This window comes from Oncorhynchus keta, chromosome 14, assembly GCF_023373465.1.
Source record: "Oncorhynchus keta strain PuntledgeMale-10-30-2019 chromosome 14, Oket_V2, whole genome shotgun sequence".
NCBI lineage: Eukaryota > Metazoa > Chordata > Actinopteri > Salmoniformes > Salmonidae > Oncorhynchus > Oncorhynchus keta.
Genome location: NC_068434.1, coordinates 52,545,321 through 52,568,891, shown reverse-complemented (window position 1 = coordinate 52,568,891; position 23,571 = coordinate 52,545,321). Strand labels below are relative to the sequence as shown.

The following is a 23,571-nucleotide window of genomic DNA, read 5'->3' as shown; positions in this document are numbered from 1 at the left end:
AATGAAACAAGACTAACTACCAAATTGGATACCACGAAATTAGGGAGAAAGAGGGGTAAAAAATGTAAATACTAAACATTAATAAAAAACATAAATAAATCAAGATAAAGAGGCTAATTCCATGCAATTATACACATTTTGCCATGGGGCTGAGAGAAAATGTGGAGTTTTAAAGCTAGTTTCCTATCCAGTGTATGTGACAAAACAGATAGAATAATGTATAATTATTTTTTCTGCAGTGCTACACATTTTGCCATGGCTCATGCCGTGCTCTTATGCTAGCCGAGTGACAAACATAACAAAATCAAATGGGAGCCCCATCAGGCTCGGCGCCAGGATAGTGATTAATGGGGCAGTTGAAATCAGCGAGGGTGGCACAATTTTTTGGGGTTCCTGCATTGGACTTATTGAATTCTGCTTATATCACACTGTACCAAAATAAACAATGTTCAAATGCTGAGACTCCGAGATCATTGAGTGCTTTAGAAGTGACAGGTTGGCACGAAATCTGTAGCCCATCTCCGCTGCGCTGTATCAGCACAACGGACAGCGCAAGGTTGTTTTGGTAATGAATATAGATAGGTGAATTACCCAATTACAAACAGCCTATGTGAATGCAGCCGTACACACAGCTGTCTTACCAAAATAATGCAAACTAAATGCTGAAAGTAGTAGCCAACAAAAATACTGAATTGCAGTTTGGCTTAGAATACAGACAACTGCTAATGTGAACAAATGCGAACAGAACAGAACAAAACAGCGGTACCAAGTAGTAGGCCTAGTAAACTAAATATCAGATTGATAAAGGAATGACACAATCTATATTTAGGCTACTTAAAATTAACACCAAACAAACGCAGTAAACAAAAGGCGAATGGTTTCACATCTAGACAGACTCTCTGGGTCAAGGGCACAAAGGTCCTCCAGCAGTTGGCTGTTGTGTTTGCTAAATCGTTCTGACATTTCACCAATGACAGCATTTGCACTGCACTATGCCCAAATGACTTCGAACTCTGTCACACCTCAGCTTCTCGATGCACTCCAACGCACTGCGGATGCCAGTGTAGATCCGTTGCTTTTGCCTCGAGTAATTTGTTTGGAGGATCGAGAAGACTGAGGATACCGTGCACCATGGTGGCTACAAACTTCAATCCTGGCTCGGTCACCGCCTTCAGCAGCCCTGTAGCCTCAAGTCTTACTTTGTGTTGTACGAACCTGTGCATTCGATGTCAGAGGAACTTCACAATGCTGTCACAACTTTAAACAACCACTGACACAGTAGCGAGGTGTCCGGCCCACCTTTGATCCATTAGCCTTTTCACGGTTTGTCCAGTACACAGGGCAGCCAACTGTTGGTTTCTTTAAGAACTAGTGAGTCAGACATAAAAAGTCCTACAGCGCATTCTCAGACATTGCCTGAATGACCACTAAGGGAAGCTTGTTTTTTTCCTGCTTTTTATGGAAACCCAAAAGGAGTCATACCTAACTGCCCCGGTGGCTTTCCATTGCCCACCAACACATCTGTCCATTTTGCTGACACAGTGAAGGGGAGATACAGATTTTTCGCCAACCTGCCACTCAATCATTTGAACTTTTTTGCTATTTTTATAGAAGAACATGAAACTGAGGGGTCCTCTTCCGCCCCCTAGCGGAGCTGGGTCCGAGCTCCACACAACATTTTGGGAATTTTAGATTGTCAAGGACTGATTAGTTTATATTTTGGGAATTGTTAATTGTCAAAAATATATAGCTCCATTATCTTCTCTACATATCTGTATCTGTACATATCTGGGATAGTTGCACTACGTAGAATACAGTCATTTAAAGTGTATCGATACCGGCTTCATCAGTGAGGTGACTACAGGGTGCCAATTAGGCAGTCAGATTGCACCCAGCGCATGTGCAGTTTCACATTTGTAAGAATATACATACCGTGCATTACGTCCTGCGCTCTCCTTGAAATGTTTACATTTAAAAAAATATTCAATAAACCAACCTCCATTTCTGCATGGCCTAGATGCTTCTCTCTCTTCTCCAGGTCAGCCAGAATCTTCTGAAGCTGCTCCTCCAAGATGTTGTACTCTACCTCCTGGAAACACATCACACAAGGCACATCTGTCACCATAAGAAAAGTAGTATAATGCTCCGGAGTGAAGTTTCCCCTAGGTACAGATCTAGGATCATCTTCCCCTTGCCCAATCAAACCCTTAACCATTACTGGGAGGGGGATGCAAAACTGACCCAGGATCAGCATCTAGAGGCAACGTCAACCTACTCCTAGAATAATACATTACAGTGTACCTTTTTTCTGACCAGAGACTCGCGCTCCCGATCCCTCTTCTTCCATTCCTCGGCCAACGCCTGCATATGGCCCAGCTCTTTCTTCTTCAGCTGAGGACGTTGAGCGCGCACACACACACACACGTTTGTACCAAAACAAAAAGGCATCAATGGAATTGCTACAATAACACATTAACTGCAGTATAGCCACCTGGTCATCAAAGAGATCCTCCTGCATCTCCTTCCACATCTCCAGCTCCAGGGCAGCCCTGTACTCCAGCGTCTCGCGGGGCTCGGTGGGGACTCTGTCTGCACTGCTGGGAGGAGCTGGTCGCAGAGCTGGCACCGTCTTTTGTGCCACAGAATACCCATTCTGTCACAATACAAGATCATGTTATTTACTATGATCTAAAAAGGCCAAACAGATCCTGATCTGCCCTTCTACTGTGAGACAACTTTATAAATATGGGCCCTGACCAGTCCCCTATAGACAAAGTATCTCAAAGTAGAAGTAGTGCCCTTTTAAAATTATAATGAATCTGATTACATGGGCAGGGAAGACCTGATCCTAGAACAGCACCCACTAAGATGATTTATGAATGTGCCCTGGTCATTCTACTTGGTCTCTCACTACAGCTCAAATGGTGAATTACAGTATTAGTGGTGCACAAATCTAAAAGCATCAACTTGTGTACAAACATACAGCATGTACCACATTGTACCTGGGAGGACTCAGACATGACGATATCTTGGACTTTGACTAAACCAAGGTTCTCCAGGGTTGTGACGTAGCACAGCTCAGCCACCTTTTCACTGGGCCTGTGGAAGGAGACACACGCAAGTTGTTTCACACCGTACTAACATTAGCTCAACCAAGCAGTCAAGAGGCAGTCAAGGGTGCCATCTAGCAAGCATACATAGAACTGCAGCCACACATGACTACTACTGATGATAATATCTTCCAAGAGTCTATATGTAGCATGCCCAGTCCCTGCCGCTGAAATCCCTTGGGCCTTTATGACTGGGATCCTCTCGGAGAAGGTCTGCCTCCAGTGCTGCTGGCCCATGGGGCCCAGGAAGCGGCTCTTCTCTGCAGTCAGGAGGTGGGACAGCTGTATGCTGGCCGTGCCCAGGAGAATGTCTCTGGAGCTGGTATTTTTGTTCCACACCTCCACCACTAGGGGCACCCTACACCAAGGAGAAAAATCCATTAACAGGGGAAAGGGGGATACCTAGTCAGTTGTACATCTGTATGCATTCAACTGAAATCTGTCGTCCACATTTAACCCAACCCCTCTGAATCAGAGGTGTGCAGAGGGCTGCCTTAAAATCGACATCCACGTCATCGGAGTCCGGAGAACAGTGGGTTAACTGCCTTTCTCAGGGGCAGCTCGGGGATTTAATCCAGCAACCTTTCGTCTATTGGCCCATCAACCCCTACCCGCCAGGCTACCTGCCGCCCAAGCACAGTGGGACTAGAATCTCTGGTGGGCTCCAGGGTGAAGTTTCCCTTTGGTACAGATCTAGAATCAGCTTCGCCTCCCACAATCCTAACAGCCATTAGTGGAGAAAACTGACCAAAGATCAGCAATTGGGGGCAAGTTCACCCCTTCTCCTTGTGGCCATACATAGTCTGATTGTCTGAACACACCAGAATGGTGGCCTGATTATTCAGTCATATGTGATTTTGTATAGATAAATCCCTCTTAAAAAGGTGTACATTAATGGGTATTTACAGTGGCTTGGGAAAATATTCAGACCCCTTGACTTTTTCCACATTTTGTTACGTTACAGCCTTATTCTGAAATGTATTAAATATCACACCCCCCCAACCTACAAACAATACCCCATAATGACAAACCAAAACCGGTTAGATTTTTTTTGTGCTAATTTAATAAACTTTTTTTTTTAATTAAAAAACAAACATTTACGGTATTCAGACCCTTTAGTCAGTACTTTGTTGATGCACCTTTGGAGGCGATTACAGCATCAAGTCTTCTGGGATATAAACCTACAACCTTGGCACAACTGTATTTGGGGAGTTCATCCCATTATTCACTGCAGATCCTCTCCTGCTCTGTCAGGTTGGTTGGAGAGTGTTGCTGCACAACTATTTTCAGGTCTGAGCGCTCTGAAACAGGTTTTCATCAAGGATCTCTCTGTACTTTCCTCTAGTCATCTTTGCCTCGATCCAGACTAGACGCCCAGTGCCTGCCGCTGAAGAACATCCCCACAGCATGATGCTGCCACCATAATCCTTCACCGTAGTGATGGTGCCAAGTTTCCTCCAGACGTGACACTTGGCATTCAGGTCATCACACCAGAGAATATTGTAGGTCATGGTCTGAGAGTCTTTAGGTGCCTTTTGGCAAACTCCAAGAGAACTGTCTGGGCACCCTACCATAAAAGGCCTAATTGGTAGAGTGCTGCAGAGATGGTTGTCCTTCTGGGAGGTTCTCAAATCTCCAGAGGAACTCTAGAGCTCTGTCAGAGTGACCATCGGGTTCTTGGTCACCTCCCTGAAGGCCCTTCTCCCCCGATTGCTCAGTTTGGCCGGGCGGCCAGCTCTAGGGAGAGACTTGTGGTTCCAAACTATTTCCATTTAAGAATGATGGAGGCCACTGTGTTCTTGGAGACCTTCAATGCTGCAGAAATGTTTTGGTGCCCTTCCCCAGATCTGTGCCTCAACACAATCCTGTCTCGGAGCGCTACGGACAATTCCTCCAACCTAATGGCTTGGTTTTTGCTCTGACATGAACTGTCAACTGTGGGACCTTATATAAAAAGAAGTGCGTGCCTTTCCAAATCATGTCCAATCAATTGAATTTACCACAGGTGGACCTCCAGGTTTGTAGAAACCTCTCAAGGATCAATAGAAACAGAATGCACCTGAGCTCAAGTTCGAGTCTCATAGCAAAGGGTCTGAACTCTTACTTAGATAAAGATAGTTTCTTTTTAAATTTGCAAAAATTTCTAAAAACCTGTTTTGCTTTGTCATTATGGGTTATTGTGTGTAGATTGCTGCTTATTTTATTTAATCCGTTTTAGAATAAGGCTGTAATGTAACAAACTGCAGAAAAAGTTAAGGGGTCTGAGTACTTTCCGGAGGCACTGTAAATCAAAAGAAACCTTGAGTTGTCTTATCTGTACACAACCAAAATGAAACAAGTAGACAACCATCAACTAGCCAGTGTTTCCCAATACTGGGGCCTCATATTATCAACCGTGCATACTACATTTAATTAAAAATTCTGGTGCAGGTGGAGATTCTAGGATTTGCTTGCGCAGCAAATGATTGGGATTCATTAATCTGTCGCAGGCAACATATAGGCATGTTTTCAATTATAAATTAGAACCATAATAGACACGTGTGCTTGTGAACAAGCAACCCCACAACCCCACCTGGAATACACCCTCCATTCACCTTCTGTGGTAGCAAAAATGCTGTATGATTTGGAAATGTTGGAACTTTGGCCATGACAGTTTCGAAATGGCAAATTTGATCGGAACGTTTAAACATTTCACAGTGACTGTTAAAAACAAGTGATTTTCTAGTCGAACTAGGGATGTTAACGGTTAACAATTCATCAATTAATCATACAAAAGTAAGTGAACACTCCTTCAAAATGGTGAATCCTGCTATTTCTGCCACACCCGTTGCTGCCAGGTGTAGGACATGTAGGAGCAACAACTGCTCAGCCGAGAAGTGGTACGCCACACAAGCTCACAGAACGGGACACCGTGTGCTGTAACTCATAAAACATATATATATTTTTTTTATCACCTGTCCTCGGTTGCAACACTCATTACCGAGATGCAAACTGCCTCTGGAAGCAACGTCAGCACAAGAACTGTTCGTCGGGAGCTTCATGAAATGGGTTTCCATGGCTCGAGCAACCGCACACAAGCCTAAGATCACTATGAGCAATGCCAAGCGACGGCTGGAGTGGAAATCTCGCCGCTATTGGACCAGTGGAAACGCATTCTCTGGAGAGATGACTCACGCTTCACCATCTGGTGATCTGCAAATCTGGGTTTGGCGGATGCCAGGAGAACGCTATCTGCCCCAATAAATAGTGGCAACTGTAAAGTTCGGTGGAGGAGGAATAATGGTCTGGGGTTTTTCCATGGTTCAGGCTAGGCCTCTCAGTTCCAGTGAAGAGAAATATTAACGCAACCGCATACATTGACATTCTAAATGATTCTGTGCTTCCTACAGGATTCTGTCCTTCCACCTGTGTGGCAAAAGTTTAGGGCCGCCCGGCCCTTTCCTGTTTCAGCATGACAATGCCCCGTGCACTAAGTGAGGTCCATGCAAAAATGGTTTGTCGAGATCAGTGTGGAAGAACTTGACTGGCCTGCACAAAGCCCTGACCTCAACCCCCATCTAATACCTTTGGGATGAATTGGAACGCCGACTGCGAGCCAGGCCAAATCGCCCAACATCAGTGCCTGACCTCACAAATGCTTGTGGCTGAATGGAAGCAAGTTCCTGCAGCAATATTCCAACATGTAGTGAAAAGCCTTCCCAGATGAGTGGAGGCTGTTATAGCAAAGGGGGCACCAACTCCATATTAATGCCCATGATTTTGGAATCAGATGTTTGACAAGCAGGTGTCCACATAGACTTTATTAAGAAAAGTATCTTATTTATCATAATGAGGAATGTCTTAACTTGCTTCAAAGTAGCCTAGCCAAAATCCAAAAATAATTGGAGGCAATTATTGTTGCTATTAGATTACCTCTACATTTGAGATTTTCACCTCTGTCACATATGGAACCGCTCGCATTAGGTGTGCCGTTTACAATAGTGTTTCAGTTTTTTTTCTCCTTTAACTCTTTATTAGCTGCTTCATTACAGGAGTTACATGTTCAATAATAGGTTATAGCCTTTTGACTGAGACGATGCTATGTTCATCAATAGATGATTAGGTTTATCTCCTGTCTTGGTTTTGGCTCTGAGATCAAATAGGCTGATGTCACACTCCTATCGAACAGCAATACTGTAGCCAACCCAAAACGTAAAATAGGTTACCAGTCTATTTACTTTCGAGCACGCTTGGATATTGAATGAGCGAGATGGAAAAATGGTCGCTCGTCAGATGTGGCAGGGCTTGCGAGCTACCCAGTGACACGAGTCTACCAGACGAGCTAAATTACTCCTATGCTTGTTTCAAGGCAAGTAACATTGAAGCTTGCATGAGTCCATCAGCTTTTCCGGAAGACTGAGTGTAAGCCGATGTAAGACCTTTAAACAGGTCAACATTCACAAGGCCAGACGGATTACTAGGACGTGTACACCGAGCAAGTGCTGACCAACTGGCAAGTGTCTTCACTGACATTTTCAAACACTCCTTGACTGAGTCTGTAATACCAATGTTTCAAGCAGACCACCATACTCTCAGATACCCAAGAACACTAAGGTAAACTGCCTAAATTACTACTGACATGTAGCACTCACATCTGTAGCCATGAAGTGTTTTGAAAGGCTGGTCATGGTTCACAACACCATTATCCCAGAGACCACAGACCCACTCTAATTTGCATACCGCCCCAACAGATCCACAGATGATGCAATCTCTATTGCACTCCACGACCCTTTCCAACTTGGACAAAAGGAACACCAATGTGAGAATGCTATTCATTGACTACAGCTCAGAGTTCAACACCATTGTGCCCTCAAAGCTCATCACTAACCTAAGGACCCTGAGACTAAACACCTCCCTCTGCAACTGGATCCTGGACTTTCTGATGGTCTGCCCCTAAGTGGTAAGGGTAGGTAACAACATATCCACCACGCTGATCCTCAACACGGGGGACCCTCAGGGGTGCGTGCTCAGTCCCCTCCTGTACACTCCTGAATGCATGGCCACGCACAAATCCAACACCATTCTCAAGTTTGCCGATGAGACAGCCTATTGGGAGGTCAGAGACCTGGCCGTGTGGTGCCAGGACAACAACCTCTCCCTCAACGTGATAAAGGAGATGATTGAGGACTACAGAAAAAGGAGAACAGAGCATGCCACCATTCTCATCGACGGGGCTGCAGTGGAACTACCATGGTCTAAACATACTAAGACAGTCGTGAAGAAGGCACGACAAAACCTATTCCCCCTCAGGAGACTGAAAAGATTTGGCATGGGCCCTCAGATCCTCAAAAGGTTCCACAGCTGCACCATCGAGAGCATTTGGTTGCATCACTGCCTGGTATGGCAACTGCTCGGCCTCAAGGAACTGCAGAGGGTAGTGTGTACGGCCCAGTACATTACTGGGGCCAAGCTTCCTGCCATCCAGGACCTCTATACCAGGTGGTGTCAGAGGAAGGCCCTAAAAATGGTCAAACACCCCAGCCACCCTAGTCATAGACTGTTCTCACTGATACCGCACGGCAAGCGGTACCAGAGTGTCAAGTCTAGGTCTAGGCTTCTACCCCAAAGCCATAAGACTCCAGCTAATCAAAATGGCTACCCAGACCCCTCTTTTACACTGCCGCTACTCTGTTATTATCTATGCATAGTCACTTCAATAATTCTACCTACATGTACATATTACCTCAAATACCTTGAGTAACCGGTGCCCCCACACATTGATTCTGTACCGGTAACCCCTGTATATAGCCTCGCCATTGTTATTTTACTGATGCAGTTTAATGATTTATTTAGCGATGGCTAAATGGTAGCATGCTTGGCTATTGAATGAGCAATGGCTAAATGATAGCCTAATATTTGTTGTGTAGCGGGAATAAACCAGCCCTGCAATATTATTATGATTTAGGCCTAGATAATACTAGTAAAAGAAACATATTAGACAACATGCTGCTATGCAATCTCCTTACCAACGGCAAATGCATCCGTTAACATCATTATAATTCAAAGGCATCAAACACATACATTACCACCAAAATAATAATATTTGCTTGCAATACAATTGATCAACCACTACTAACAGTCCTGAGCTGTACATGGAGATACACACACTTTCCTCAAGTTCAAAATGTATAAAAACCAACCTTTGTGGAAACGCAAGGTTTAGAGTGTGTACACCTTTGATAAATTAGGCCCCTGGTCCTGGGGACCCTAAGGAGTGCACATTTTAGATTTTGCCCTAACACTAACACACTTGATTCAACTAAACAACTAATCAAGCAATTGATTCGATTCTGGATTTGTTAGTGCTAGGTCAAAAACACCCCTTTGGCACAATGAAACAAGTAGGCACAACAAGCCCCTAAAAGTGCATGCTTCACGTATTCCTCTAGAATGTGAAAAGACACCTGAGGAAGGTGTCCTGGACTTGGTGAGGTAGAGCGGCAAAATCAAAGGCACAGTACGACTGGGGCAGGAACACCTCCATGTTCCTCTTCACCTCCACTGGGGGGTTGGTCATGATGGGGGCGGCACTCCCGAAAAACTGGTATGCATACCTGAAACGAGAGAAAATACTTGGGTCTTTCCACGAAAAAAAAACTGCCTTTTGCGTCCCTTTGATATTTGAAGTAGAAATTGTGTAACAATATAGATTTTAAAAGCCTGTTATATTAAAAAAAAGGTGCAATTTGCAGAGATCACTCCGCCATTTCCTGGTTGCTAAAATTCTAATAGCATGCCTAATTTCAGTTTGTGACAAAGCAAGCAAGTGTAGAGAATAATTTTACTATTTAAACTGCTGTGGAAAAATCTTTTCAATAACCAAAAATAGTGTTTTCAGCTGGTGTACAAAACCGAAAGTAAAAGGAAAAACTAAACTTAAGAATGGGAAGCACAGAAAGAGCACACATAGAACAGATCTACCACTTCTTAGACTTGCTTTCAGAGAGAAAGACAGATCTATAACAGTCTACTTTAATTTGGGCAGGGTTCCCCAAAAAGTTAAATACTGCAGCTTTAAATGAAGTTCCCTTTAAAATAGACCACATGGAGAATTCAATAGATCAGATTTTTAATATGGCAGTGTTTTCCATTAGCGCCAGCTGTCGGCTAAATCAGCCGGTTAGAGACAAATTTTCCGCCTGCTATTTTCCCCCACTTCAAATTAACCAGGCTACTCTTTATTTTTAAAAAGTTTGAATTCACCAATATGTCGAGCCCTCTCCCGCTAGAATGAATGATGTGCATCTTCTAGTGATCTATTGATAAGATTGACATGCGAATGCCTGTCACAAAGCAAATGATGACAGGGGAATGCAGTCTGCCGTCTGTCCCGCCTCCCAGGACAATTTGTATGTGCTGTGGTTGGTTGAAATCGTTATTTCATTACAGGGAGAGTATTTGTGGTAACGATGAGTCGAAATCCACTTAGCCACGCAGAGTCGTGGTGCATAAGCTATTTGTTGTACTTTGCTTGACAACTAGTTTATAAAAGGTGATGAACTGACTGAATAAAGTCAATCTTCGCCATTCATCAATCATGCATCTTGGCTATACAGTGCCTTCAGAAAGTATTCATACCCCTTGACTTATTCCATATTTTGTGGTGTTACATTCAAAATTGATTAAACAGGTGAGGGAGGGGGTCCATCTACACACAATACCCCATAATGACAAAGCGAAAACATGTTTTTTTTTCGAAATGTTTGGCAATTGATTAAAAATTAAATACAGAAATATCTAATTTACAGAAGTACTCACACGATAGTCAATATTTTGTAGAAACACTTACAGCGATTACAGCTGTGAGTCTTTCTGGGTACATTTATAAGAGCTTTCCACACCTGGATTGTGCAACATTTGCCCATTAATGTTTTCAAATTCTTCAAGCTGTCAAATTGGTGGTTGATCATTACTAGACAAACATTTTCAGGTCTGGCCATATATTTTCACGTAGATTTAAATCAAAACTAACATTCACTGTCTTCTTGGTAAGCAACTCCAGTGTTGTTTTGGCCTTGTGTCTTAGGTTATTGTCCTGCTAATCTCCCAGTGTCAGTGGAAAGCAAACTGAACCAGGTTTTCCTCTAGGATTTTGCCTGTGCTTAGCTCCATTATGTTGTTGTTTTTTATCCTGGAGAAGTCCCCAGTCCTTAATGATTACAAGCATACGAATAAACATGAAGCAGCCACCCCTATGCTTGTATTGGATTTGCCCCAAACATAACACTTTCTATTCAGGACAAAAAGTTAATTGCTTTGCCACCATTTTTGCAGCATTACTTTAGTGGCTTAGTGTTTGTTTTGGAATATGTTATTCTGTACAGGCTTCCTTCTTTTCACTCTGTCAATTAGGTAAGTATTGTGAAGTAACTACAATGTCCTATAACTCTAACTCAGCCATTAAACTCTAAATGTTCTAATGTCACCATTGGCATCATAGTGAAATCCCGAGCGGTTTCCTTCCTCTCCTGCAACTAAGTTAGAAAGGACGCCTGTATCTTTGTAGTGATACATCATCCAAAGTGTAATTAATAACTTCACCATGCTCAAAGGGATATTTAATGTCTTCTTTTTTATCAATAGGTGCCCTTCTTTGAGGCATTGGAAAACCTCCCTGGTCTTTGTGGGTGAATCTGTTTGAAATTCACTGCTTGACTGAAGGACATTACATATAATTGTATGTGTGGGGTACAGAGATGAGGTAGTCATTCAAAAATCATGTTAAACACTACTATTGTACAAAGAGTCCATCCATGCACCTTGTTATGTGACTTGTTAAGCAAATGTTTACGCCTGAACTTATTTAGGCTTGCCATAACAAAGGGGTTGAATAATTGACTGAATGCAGAGCTTTTCATTTGTAAAAATAAATAAATAAAAATATATGAATTTCTAAAAACAATTCCACTTCTGGCATTATGGAACATTCGATGTAGATCAGTGACAAAAAAAATATATACATTTAATCCATTTTAAATTCAGGCTGTAACATAACAAAATGTGGAAAAAGTCAATGGGTGTGAATACTTTCTGAAAGAACTGTATTACGCCATTGAGCACGATCGGATTGGCTAGTGAGGGGCATACCTACAACTTGTTAATTCATCAAAACCCAGCTCATTCACACCACCGCCAGCTACTGTGCCCATAATTCCAGTTGTGAAAATAGCAAAAATATTTGACGCACCCCTGAACCTATGACGCTACCACCAGCGCTAAGATTTACCGTTGCTGTAGGGCTTTTGACCAACGTTTTTGACCAAAAGGCAACGAATTGCTGGAATAACCCACATGGTAACGTGGCTTACATTTTGTGGTATGAAAGAATGATTGGAGGAATGGAATGTACATTTTCGAGCTGAATCAAAGTTGACACTTCAAGAAAAATAAAGAGATAAAACGAGACCTCAAATGTGCCAAGAAGGGGGGAATAACTGGACTAAACCAAAGGCTTGTTAAAGGAATTCTACACAAATATCTTTTAGTCCACTGTTAATACAATGTTAGAAATTGTGCATTTCAACAGTCATGTTTTCAGGATACAGCATTTTCAGTACAGAGCAAAAACTGTGATGATCACTCTACCGGAGTGTGCAGCTGACAGGGAAGCCCAGGTTTATGTTGCGGACACTGCGCAGGTCCATGGAGAAACAGTAGTGATGTGCCGAGGAGGGGATGGCTATCTTTGGTGCAGAGACGCTGACCGAGGACAGGCCTCCTTCAGGCTCGTCCTCCACCTGGCACGGGGCAAGGACCGAACCTGGAGGCCCAAGTCAGACAGAAACAACCACAGACATGTTACTGCTTTTCATCCTGGCTTTCTTGTTCAGAGGCTTTTCAAATAGACTAATTCTTGGGCTTAACTGAGGGCTAAGAAAAATGCTGTGCGAAAAGCCTTTAGAGGAAGTGTGGTCGGTGTGCCTACTGCGTTGTTCCCCAAAAGTGGAACCAAAGAGGTCCGGTTTTACTGCCAAACCCTTGAGATGGGGGCGCATTTGTGTTGCGTCTCCCAGAGATTTAACTTTAGGACCAATGGAATGGTCTAAAATGTCCAAATGAATGTGAATGAGCCCACTCAAACAAACACCTACCAGTTGGGAGAGGTTGAGCCTGCAAGGCAGCTTCTACCTGCAGGCTGTTAGCCTCGCTTTCTGTGAGGGGGTTGGGAGGGGACTCTGCTAGGGACGTGGGAGACTTAATGGGGGACTTTATGCCAGGTGAGGGAGTTCGGGGCCACTTTTCAGCAGGGGGAGATGGAGGGAGGACGTGCTCCACAGTCCCGGTCTTCAGTGGAATCAGAGGACCATCTCCCTCTGCATTAGCTCCCACCTACCAACACACAGAGAGAGACAGAGAGAACCCACCTCTGTCAAAGTTCCTCCTGTCATTTGTCAAGTGTTCCTCCTGTCATTTGCAAAGATGCAAAATCGAGACAACCAACATCAGAGACAGTAACCAAGTAATTGAGCCCTACAGCAGTAGGGTATTAAACATTCTATTACATCAGATCAGTAGGTTAGTAACCGTGATTAGCTCAATGTGTCAGGTAGGCCTTTCTTTACCGGAGTAGTGAGAGTCTCTCTCCTGAGTGTGACGGACACCCCCACAGTGGGCTGCAGATCCATGGGGACAGGAGGCAAGCTTTTCTTGGCTCGGTTAGGAGGCTGGAGAATGAAGGCCCCCTCCACTGTGGCCACCTGCTTCTCCAGGTCCACACTGCTCTTAGCCAGGCCAGCTAGGGAGACCTCTGTGCTGCCAAGGGAGTGGTTCCCACAGCAGAGGTGGACCTGTGACAAAACATACACAGAGACGATTATGAAACACTAGTGTAACGGACTTTTTTGCAATATTTGTCACCATTTCATGGGAATCATGTTATATCTGATTAAAAATCAAATGATAATGACACCAGACTTTGTTGACTCTCCAGCAAAGCAGCTACTTGCGTCACGTTAGCACGTGAGAGCATGACAGCACAGCACCTGAAGACTGGGCTGCAGGCTGAGAAAGGCCAGTAGAACCGGATCACTGCTGCGGATTCGGACCGAGGCCCTCTCTGGCTCAAAGCTGGGGCTAATCAGGTTTTGGAAAGGTTCACTGGTGATGTCGTTACCCAGCAGGGTATAATAGAAGAAAAACTCAGACCCTTCACCGACCAGCTTCATCGTACTGGGAATCAACTGAAACACACAAGCAAACAAATCACTGTCAATGCACACCTGCAATACCGGAAAGAACTACAGAATACATATTTAAATCTAGCTGCGAGCAGCAATGAACGGTGTTCACAGGATGACAAAGGACAAGATCAGTTGGATAACAAAACAAGCAAAATCATTTAGGAACTATCTTCCTTAATATACAATCAGTGAAAGCATTACCATGTTTATCCCTTAATACCAAGTGATAACAGATGACGTAAGTCAAGTTTAGACTAGTGCTGTAGGTTGGTTGTTTGAATGCAGCAGGCAATCCTTCGTAAAAACATTACTTATCGTTTTGAGTTTATATACAAATTCTGGGGTCAAGTTTGACTAATGTTTATGTTAATATTTTCAGCATTAGTGTACATTGCGATCATCTTTGAATCCTCAGTGTTTTCCACAAGTATATAGAATAGCAGAAGGTGGTAGCCTATTTTCATTTAACTAGGCGAGTCAGTTATTTTACAATGACGGCATACCAAAGCCAGACCCTCCCCTAACCCGGACGACGCTGAGCCAAATTGTGCGCCGCCCTATGGGACTACCGATCACGGCCGGTTGTGATACAGCCCGGTATGTAGTTATGGGTATGTAGTTATGCTTCTAGCACTGATGCAGTGCCTTAGGACCGCTGTACCAGGGAAGCATAGGCAACTTTGAAGTTAACGTTTAATTGAAAAAGGTCTTTGGGAAAGCAAGAAGACTTTATGAACATTTCACACAAACATATACACACACACACATATAGATATTACACACACACATATATATACACATATATACATACACATATATAAACACACACATACATATACACACACACACTATTCTGGTGACACGATCATCGTTGCTTGGCTGCTGTTAGACCAAAGAAATTATCTTGCTCTTTGTCAATAATAATAATAATATCATAATTATTGTGTAGGCTATACATGTGCTATAGCCAACAGCACGCAGATACCACTGGTGGTTAGAGCGCACATGCCAATACCAGAGCGGGCACACTCGGTCTATAAAGCAACATTTTTTGTGAGAAACCATCAGTAGTTGAAAATGTATTTTCAAACTAAACTTGTATTTTTTATTTGATGCATGGGAATTTAACCACAAAATGTATTTATGTGCACTACACCATCACGCACAGCAACAAGTAAATTTGATGGAAACATCTCTGGTGGGGAAAAAGTGCATACTGTTTTTATGCGGATTATAGAATATCTACATGAAAATCTGTTGCCAACTGGATGGAAACCTAGCTATTGAAAAGTAACTACTACATATGTTTACACAATGCTTGTGAAGAAGCACTTTACCTGTTCAAGCTTGGTAGCAAAGGCCACAGTAACAGACAAAACAAACAAGTCAGTGCAATAATCTTGATGTCCAATCTGGTGATATCCTTCATCCTCTTTCAGAACAGCCTCTAGTTTCTCTGGCAAAAGGTTACTCAACACAGGAGAACCTACAAAAACAGGTGACAGTTGTTAAAACACCAAATATAGCCTAATCTCCCAAACGTGTTCAAGTAATATATTATAACTTATCTACAGTGTCTTGCAAAAGTATTAATCCCCCTAGGCATTTTTCCTATTTTGTTGCATCACAATCTAAATAGATGTTTATAGCTTTAAATAGATTTTTACTTAAATGTAATGGACATACCTCACCAATTTGGACTATTGTGTGTGAAATGGAAAAAAACGTGTTCCAAAAAATAAAAAACTCAAAAGTGGTGCGTGCATGTATTCACCCTCTTTGCTATGAAGCTCCTAAATAAGATCTGGTGCAACCAATTACCTTCAGAAGTCACAATTAGTTAAATAAAAAGTCCACCTGTGTGCAATCTAAGTGTCACATGATAACAGTAGGTATATACACACGTTCTGAAAGTCCACATTCTGCAATACCAGTAAGCGGCAACATGAAGACCAAGGAGCTCTCCAAACAGATCAGGGACAAGGTGGAGATACAGGGAAATTCTTGATGGAAACCTGTTTCAGTCTTCCACAGATATGGGACTAGGACAGAGGTTCACCTTCCAGTAGGACATTGACCCTAAGCATACTGCTAAAGCAACACTTGAGTGGTTTAAGGAGAAACATTTAAATGTCTTGGAATGGCCTAGTCAAAGCCCAGACTTCAATCCAATTGAGAATCTGTGGTAGGACTTAAAGATTGTTATACACTAGCAGAACCCATCCTACTTCAAGGAACTGGAACAGATTTGCCTTGAATAATGGGCAGAAATCCCAGTGGCTAGATGTGCCAAGCTTATAGAGACATACCCCAAGAGATTTGCAGCTGTAATTTCTGCATAAGGTGATTCTACCAAGTATTGACTTTTGGGGGGGGGGTGTATAGTTATGAAAGTTCAGTTTTTTTGTCTTATTTCTATAATATTTTACATCTTCAAAGTGGTAGGCCTGTTGTGTAAATCAAATGATGATAAAAATCCATTTTAATTCCAGGTTGTAAGGCAACAAAATAGGAAAAATGCCAAGGTGGGGTGAATACTTTTGCAAGGCACCATCTCAATTTGTGCATCCCAAATGGCACCCAATTCCCTATATAGTGCTCTTCATTTGATGAGAGTCCTTTGACCAGAGTGCACCATGTAGGGAAAAGGGTGTCATTTGGGACACATCCTATGAAGACACTCCTCACCCTGTCTTGGTGGTGCTTTTTTGGCCTTGAATCGTTCTAGTGACAACTCTGTTTGTTTGGTGTCATTCTCCAGTGCAATGGTGAGCAGAATGGCTGGCTTCAACTTGGTGTACTTGCTGCTTAGTAAGGGATACCATTTAGGAGCCTGGGGACACAATGAAACAAGTCTCAGATACATTTGTATGTACAGGAATTTCACTGGGTGAAATTGTGCTGGCACAAAAAACAAAGAGAGACGCACAGTACCAGTCAAAATTTGGATACATTGTAGAATAGTGAATACACCAAAACTATGAAATAACATATGGAATCGCATAGTAACCGAAAGCATTAAATCAAAATATATTTTAGATTATTCAAAGTAGCCATCCTTTGCCTTGATGACAGCTTTGCACTCTTGGCATTCTTTCAACCAGCTTCACCTGGAATACTTTTCCAACAGTCTTGAAGGAGTTCCCACATATGCTGAGCAATTTTTGGCTGCTTTTCCTTCACTCCGCAGTACAACTCATCCCAAACCATCTCAAATTGGTGATGGTGGAGGCCAGGTCATCTGATGTAGCACTCCATCACTCTCCTTCTTGGTCAAAAAGCTCTTACACAGCCTGGAGGTGCTTTGGGTGATTGTAATGTTGAAAAACAAATAGTCTCACTAAGCCCAAACCAGATGGGATGGAGTATCGCTGCAGAATACTGTGGTAGCCATGCTGGTTAAGTGTGCCTTGAACTCTAAATAAATCAGTGTCACCAGCAAAGGACAACCACATTTCCATGCTTCAAGGTGGGAACCACACGAACGGAAATAATCTGTTCACCTGCTTTGCGTCTCACAAAGACACAGCGGTTGGAACCAAAAATCTCAAATTTGGACTCCAGGCCAAAGGACAGATTTTAACCAGTCTAATGTCCATTGCGTGTGTTTCTTGGTCCAAGCAAGTCTCTTCTTATTGGTGTCCTTCAGTAGTGGTTTCTCTGCAGCAATTCAACCATGAAGGCCTGACTCACGCAGTCCCCTCCGAACAGTTGATGTTGACATGTGTCTGTTACTTGAACTCTGTCAAGCATTTACTTGGGCTGCAATTTGAGGTGCAGTTAAATCTAACGAACTGTGGGTCTTCCTTTCCTGTGGCAGTCCTCATTAGAGCCAGTGTCATAATAGCGCTTGATGGTTTTTGTGACTGCACTTGAAGAAACGTTCAAAGTTCTTGACATTTTCTGGATTGACAGAGCTTCATGTCTTAAAGTAATGGACTGTCATTTCTCTTTGCTTATTTTAGCAGTTCTTGCCAAAATATGGACTTAACCCTATTTGGGAAAAGACAATCTTCTGTATACCACTCCTACCTTGTCACAACTGATTGACTCCAAAGCATTGAGGAAAGAAATTCCACAAATTAACTTAACAAGGCACACCTGTTAATTGAAATGCATTCCAGGTGACTACCTCATGAAGCTGGTTGAGAAAATGCCAAGAGTGTGCAAAGCTGTCCTCAAGGCAAAGAATATAAAACATTGATGTTTAACACTTTTTGGATTACTACACAATTCCATGCGTGTTATTTCATGGTTTTGATGTCTTCACTATTATTCTACAATGTAGAAAATAGTACCAACAAAAAAAATTGACTGATACTGTACATCTCACACACACAGTGCAGTTAGGAAAGTATTCAGACCACTCAACTTTTTCCACATTTTAGAATAAGGCTGTAATGTATTAAATAAAACATTTCTCAGCAATCTACACACAATACCCCACTATGACAAAGCAAAAACAGGTTAAAACAATTTTGAAGATGTAATTTAAAAATAAATAAAAAATCTTTACACAAGTATTCAGACTATTTGCTATGAGACACGAAATTGAGCTCAGGTGCATCCTGTTTCCATTGATCATCCTTGAGAGGTTTCTACAACTTGATTGAAGTCCACCTGTGGTGTAATCAATTAATTGGACTTGATTTGGAAAGGTACACATAGCTCTATATAAAAAGGTCACACAGTTGGCAGTGCAGGTCAGAGAAAAAAAACAGGCCACGAAGTCGAAGGAATTGTCCATAGAGCTCAGAGAAAGGATTGTGTCGAGGCACAGATCTGGGGAAGGGTACCAAAAATGTTTTGGCAGAATTGAAGGTCCCCAAGAACAAAGTGACCATCATCCTTAAATGGAAAGAGTTTGCTCTGAGCAATCCAGGGAGAAGGACCTTGGTCAGGGAGGTAACCAAGAACCCAATGGTCACTCTGACAGAGCTCCAGAGTTCCTCTGTGGAGATGGGAGAACCTTCCAGAAGGACAACCATATCTGCACCACTCCATTAAATCAGGCCTCCATGGTAGAGTGGCCAAACAGAAGCCACTCCTCAGTGGCTGGTCTCCCAGTCCCTTGTTGTAGTTATAGGACTATTTATCTCTATACCAATTGTATTTCATATACCTTTGACTATTGGATGTTCTAATAGTACTTTAGTATTGCCAGCCTAATCTCGGAAGTTGATAGGCTTGAAGTCATAAACAGCGCAATGCTTGAAGCACAGCAAAGAGCTGCTGGCAAATGCAGGAAATTGCTGTTTGAATGAATGCTTTCCGAGCCTGCTGCTGCCTACCACAGCTCAGTCAGACTGCTCGATCAAATCATAGACTTAATTATAATATAATAACACACAGAAATACGAGCCTTGGGTCATTAATATGGTCAAAACCGGAAACTATCATTTCAAAATCAAAAAATTTATTCTTCCAGTGAAATACGGAACCGTTCCGTATTTCATCTAACAGGTGGCATCCCTAAGTCTAAATATTGCTGTTACATTGCACAACTTTCAATGTCATAATTATGTACAATTCTGGCAAATTAATTACGGTCTTTGTTAGGAAGAATTGGTCTTCACACAGTTCGCAACGAGCCAGGCGGCCCAAACTGCTGCATTTACCCTGACTCTGCTTGCACAGAATGCAAGAGAAGTGACAATTTCCCTAGTTAAAATAAATTAATGTTAACAGGCAATATTAACTAAATATGCAGGTTTAAAAATATATACTTGTGTATTGATTTTAAGAAAGGCATTGATGTTTATGGTTTGGTACACAATGGTGCAACGACAGTGCTTTTTCCGCAGATGCGCTTGGCGAAGTAGGCTTTGATTCAATGATAAATTAACAGGCACCGCATAGATTATATTCAACTCTGGACAATCTAGATAAACTAGTAATATCAACCATGTGTAGTAAACTAGTGATTATGTTAATTGTTTTTTATAAGATAAGTTTAATGCTAGCTAGCACCTTAGCTCCTTGCTGCACTCGCATAACAGGTAGTCAGCCTGCCACGCAGTCTCCTCGTGGAGTGCAATGTAACCGGCCACAATCGGTGTCCAAAAATGCTGATTACCGATTGTTATGAAAACTTGAGAGGCCCCAATTAATTAGCCATTCCGATGAATCCGTCGACCTCTACTATAGAGGGTATGGAGAACAGCCCAGTATATCACTAAGGCCGAGCTCCCTGTCATCCAGGACCTCTACACCAGGTGGTGTCAGATGAAGGCCCCAAAAAAAGTGTCCAAGAATCCAGTCACTCAAGCTACCGCACGACAAGCTGTACCAGTGCACAAAGTCTGGAACCAACAGGACCCTGAAAAGCTTCTAGCCTCAAGCCATAAGACTACTAAACAAGACTACTAAATAGCTAATCAAATGGCTACCTGGACTTACAGTCTTTTGCACTGACTGTGGTCCTTCTGTGGCTCAGTTGGTAGAGCATGGCGCTTGTAACGCCAGGGTAGTGGGTTCGATTCCCGGGACCACCCATACGTAGAATGTATGCACACATGACTGTAAGTCGCTTTGGATAAAAGCGTCAGCTAAATGGCATATATTACTAGGAACACACTGGACTCTACCCACAGACTCACATCCCAACACATATGCATACTGACGCCATACACACACCACATACACTGCTCTTGTCTATTATTGATCCTGTTGCCTACTCACTTACCCCATACCTATAGCTACCTCAATTACCTCTTACCCCTACACATCGACTCGGTACTGGTACTCCCTGTGTACAGCCATGTTACATTTACTCGTTATTGTCTGTATTTAGTCACTATTTCTATTTATTCAACTCTGCATAGTTGGAAAAGGACCCATAAGTAGGCATATCACTGTTAGTCTACACCTGTTGTTGACGAAGCATGTGACAGATACCATTTGAACTTATCTTCAATGTATGAATCGTAATTAGCAAAAAGTCGGTATCACATTGATAGCTAACATCTTGAATTGCAGAATAGCAATATTCAGAGAACACCGGAGGAGCTCACCTGTTTGATTTCTTGCACAGATCTTAAATCAAGAATAATATATCCAACACACTCTTTCACAGATGTGGTTGTATCAACAGCATAGCACTGTAGTTTGATGGGTGTGCGCTGGAGTCTGGGGGTACAAAACATTGACATTACAATCTTCAGTTGCATGCATGTGTACTAGTAGTAGCCTTGTGCATCAGCAATCAAAGTGCATAACTGCAGGGAAATGAACCATCATGAAAGTAAAATTAAGTAACTGGGCATCAATAGTATCTAGAGAGAAGGTATGTAGTTTGAATGACCTGTGCTGGTGCAAGGTCCTGCGATCAAGTTCCCAGGCCAACTCTGTGCAGAACTGAGGCTGCTCCTTGTGATCAACAGGGTCTGTAGCCAACTGCTCTCCATCAAACTTTGCATGTACTATAAGGTTGTGGCGCTGGCTCTTTGGGAATTGACGACCTGGGTCGAGCAAAATATATTTCAAACAGACATGTTTGTAGCTTCTATGTGGCATACAAGAATGTGCTTAGCTAAATGTACACCATGGCTAGCCATCTAACCAACCACTTCAATAAGAAGCTTATCAGCTAGCAAAATGTAGCTAGCTAGATTTAACAGTTAACTAGCTGGCGTTAACTAAACATTACCGTATTGTGCTCGCTAACTAAAGTTACAAGATAGCTAACTAGCTAGCTACGTTAACGTTGCAGAAACAAACGTGAGAAAATTAGCTAGCTACCAGTATCTTTTGGCTGACGTTAGCTACAAGATAAAGAAAATACAAGACGGATTGACTTTGACCAAACGTTACCTTCAAGAATGGACACCACGATGAGAAGTTGGTCGGACTTCGATGCCATAATGGCATGTGTGTAAGTTAGACTGGCTAGCTTGCTTTCTTTTTTAACAGTGGTTCTGGTTGTCTTACTAGACTTATCTAGCAATGGCTGTCAGAAATATGTTTCACCAGGGAGTCTTGCCCGTTGCATACCCCGCTTTGTTGTTATTATTTGCCGCCACCCCTTTCTTTCAAAATCGGAAGTGTCGAATGAGACCTCGGGTGTATTCATTTACGCCTATTCTGTTGCAAATCGTTTCGTCTGTAGCAACCGTTTACTCCAAACGGAAAACGCGTTGGAACGTTTATATTGGACACATTTAGGTAGATCCTCCTCTGTTTCGTTACATTTGCAGAATCGCATAAAGCCTCATATGTCCAGAAGTTGCAAACTATGTGTTCCGGCTGAAGTCTTATTGTTAATGAAGCAGTCCGCAAAGCTGGGTTGGTGATGCTGCGGTGCGTTCTGTATACCGCAAGAATTCCGTATTTTCAACTCGTGCGTTGTTACAAACAGACGTTCATAAAACAGCCAAACCAGCTAACCACTTTGCTATATCGTTTAGCTAATTGCCAGCACCTATCTTCCACTTTCCAGCTAATTCTTTCACATTCAACTAACCAGGTAATCCAATCATATTGGCAATATGTGTCTCCATGCAACATTTTTAGCATGGAGATCCCGGTAGAAATCGACGCTTTGGTCGAACCCAGACACAGCGAAAATTACATTATCAATGCTGCAAACGATTCTGCAGCCTTGCGAGACACATGTGCATCAAGGGCGGATATATTCAACTTGTGGACATCGGGCATAAATTAGGTGAAACTAAAATATGCTGCTACTTCGCTGATTGGACAGTTCACAGCGCTGGTAAAGCCTCTTCTGATTGGCTCGCTTCACCAGCCTGTTGAGCCTGAAAGGGAATCACGCTGGTGGTGCGAAATAGATTTACCTCAAAAATACATTGAGATATATGCAGTGGCGATTTTAGTATGTAAATCTTGTCGGGGCAAACAAAAAAATTGGATGCATGCAAGCAAAGCCTAAACAATACATTAATTGCACTATAACGGTGACAGACATGAAGCTGTTCCAACACCTTACCACTGCTACTGTTAATTCCGCCTCATTTTAATGCATTCAAAAAAATAGCTAATATGGCTGACTTGCTTAAACAAATATGGTTCCTACTTACAATTGAGATGTACAAACTATGGCATAAGGGGACGACAAGCGGATAAGAGACCATCCGTTTCAGTCATTAATGAGCGAGAAACGACGGGCGAAAGGGGGATACCTGGTCAGTTGTAGAACTGAATGCATTCAACTAACATTTTTATTTTATTTGACCTTTATTTAACTAGGCAAGTCAGTTAAGAACGAATTCTTATTTTCAATG

At 42.5% G+C, this 23,571-nt stretch overlaps 1 protein-coding gene across 1 annotated transcript in view; it reads right to left on the bottom strand.

The window, feature by feature from the left end:
• Window positions 1–22,978, bottom strand: part of LOC118393618 (centrosomal protein of 120 kDa) — a 57,689-nt gene extending 34,711 nt beyond the window's left edge. The window contains exons 1-15 of the mRNA XM_035786455.2: window positions 22,142–22,978; window positions 21,633–21,789; window positions 21,343–21,457; window positions 17,018–17,162; window positions 15,667–15,815; window positions 14,132–14,329; window positions 13,712–13,936; window positions 13,241–13,478; window positions 12,735–12,909; window positions 9,554–9,703; window positions 3,265–3,468; window positions 3,003–3,099; window positions 2,492–2,653; window positions 2,302–2,391; window positions 1,997–2,089 (exon numbers count right to left, since the gene is read on the bottom strand). Coding sequence (XP_035642348.1) covers window positions 1,997–2,089; window positions 2,302–2,391; window positions 2,492–2,653; window positions 3,003–3,099; window positions 3,265–3,468; window positions 9,554–9,703; window positions 12,735–12,909; window positions 13,241–13,478; window positions 13,712–13,936; window positions 14,132–14,329; window positions 15,667–15,815; window positions 17,018–17,162; window positions 21,343–21,457; window positions 21,633–21,789; window positions 22,142–22,190 — 2,247 coding nt within the window. The 5' untranslated portion in view covers window positions 22,191–22,978. The remainder of the gene's footprint in view (window positions 1–1,996; window positions 2,090–2,301; window positions 2,392–2,491; window positions 2,654–3,002; window positions 3,100–3,264; window positions 3,469–9,553; window positions 9,704–12,734; window positions 12,910–13,240; window positions 13,479–13,711; window positions 13,937–14,131; window positions 14,330–15,666; window positions 15,816–17,017; window positions 17,163–21,342; window positions 21,458–21,632; window positions 21,790–22,141) is intronic.
• Window positions 22,979–23,571: the final 593 nt, after the last annotated feature.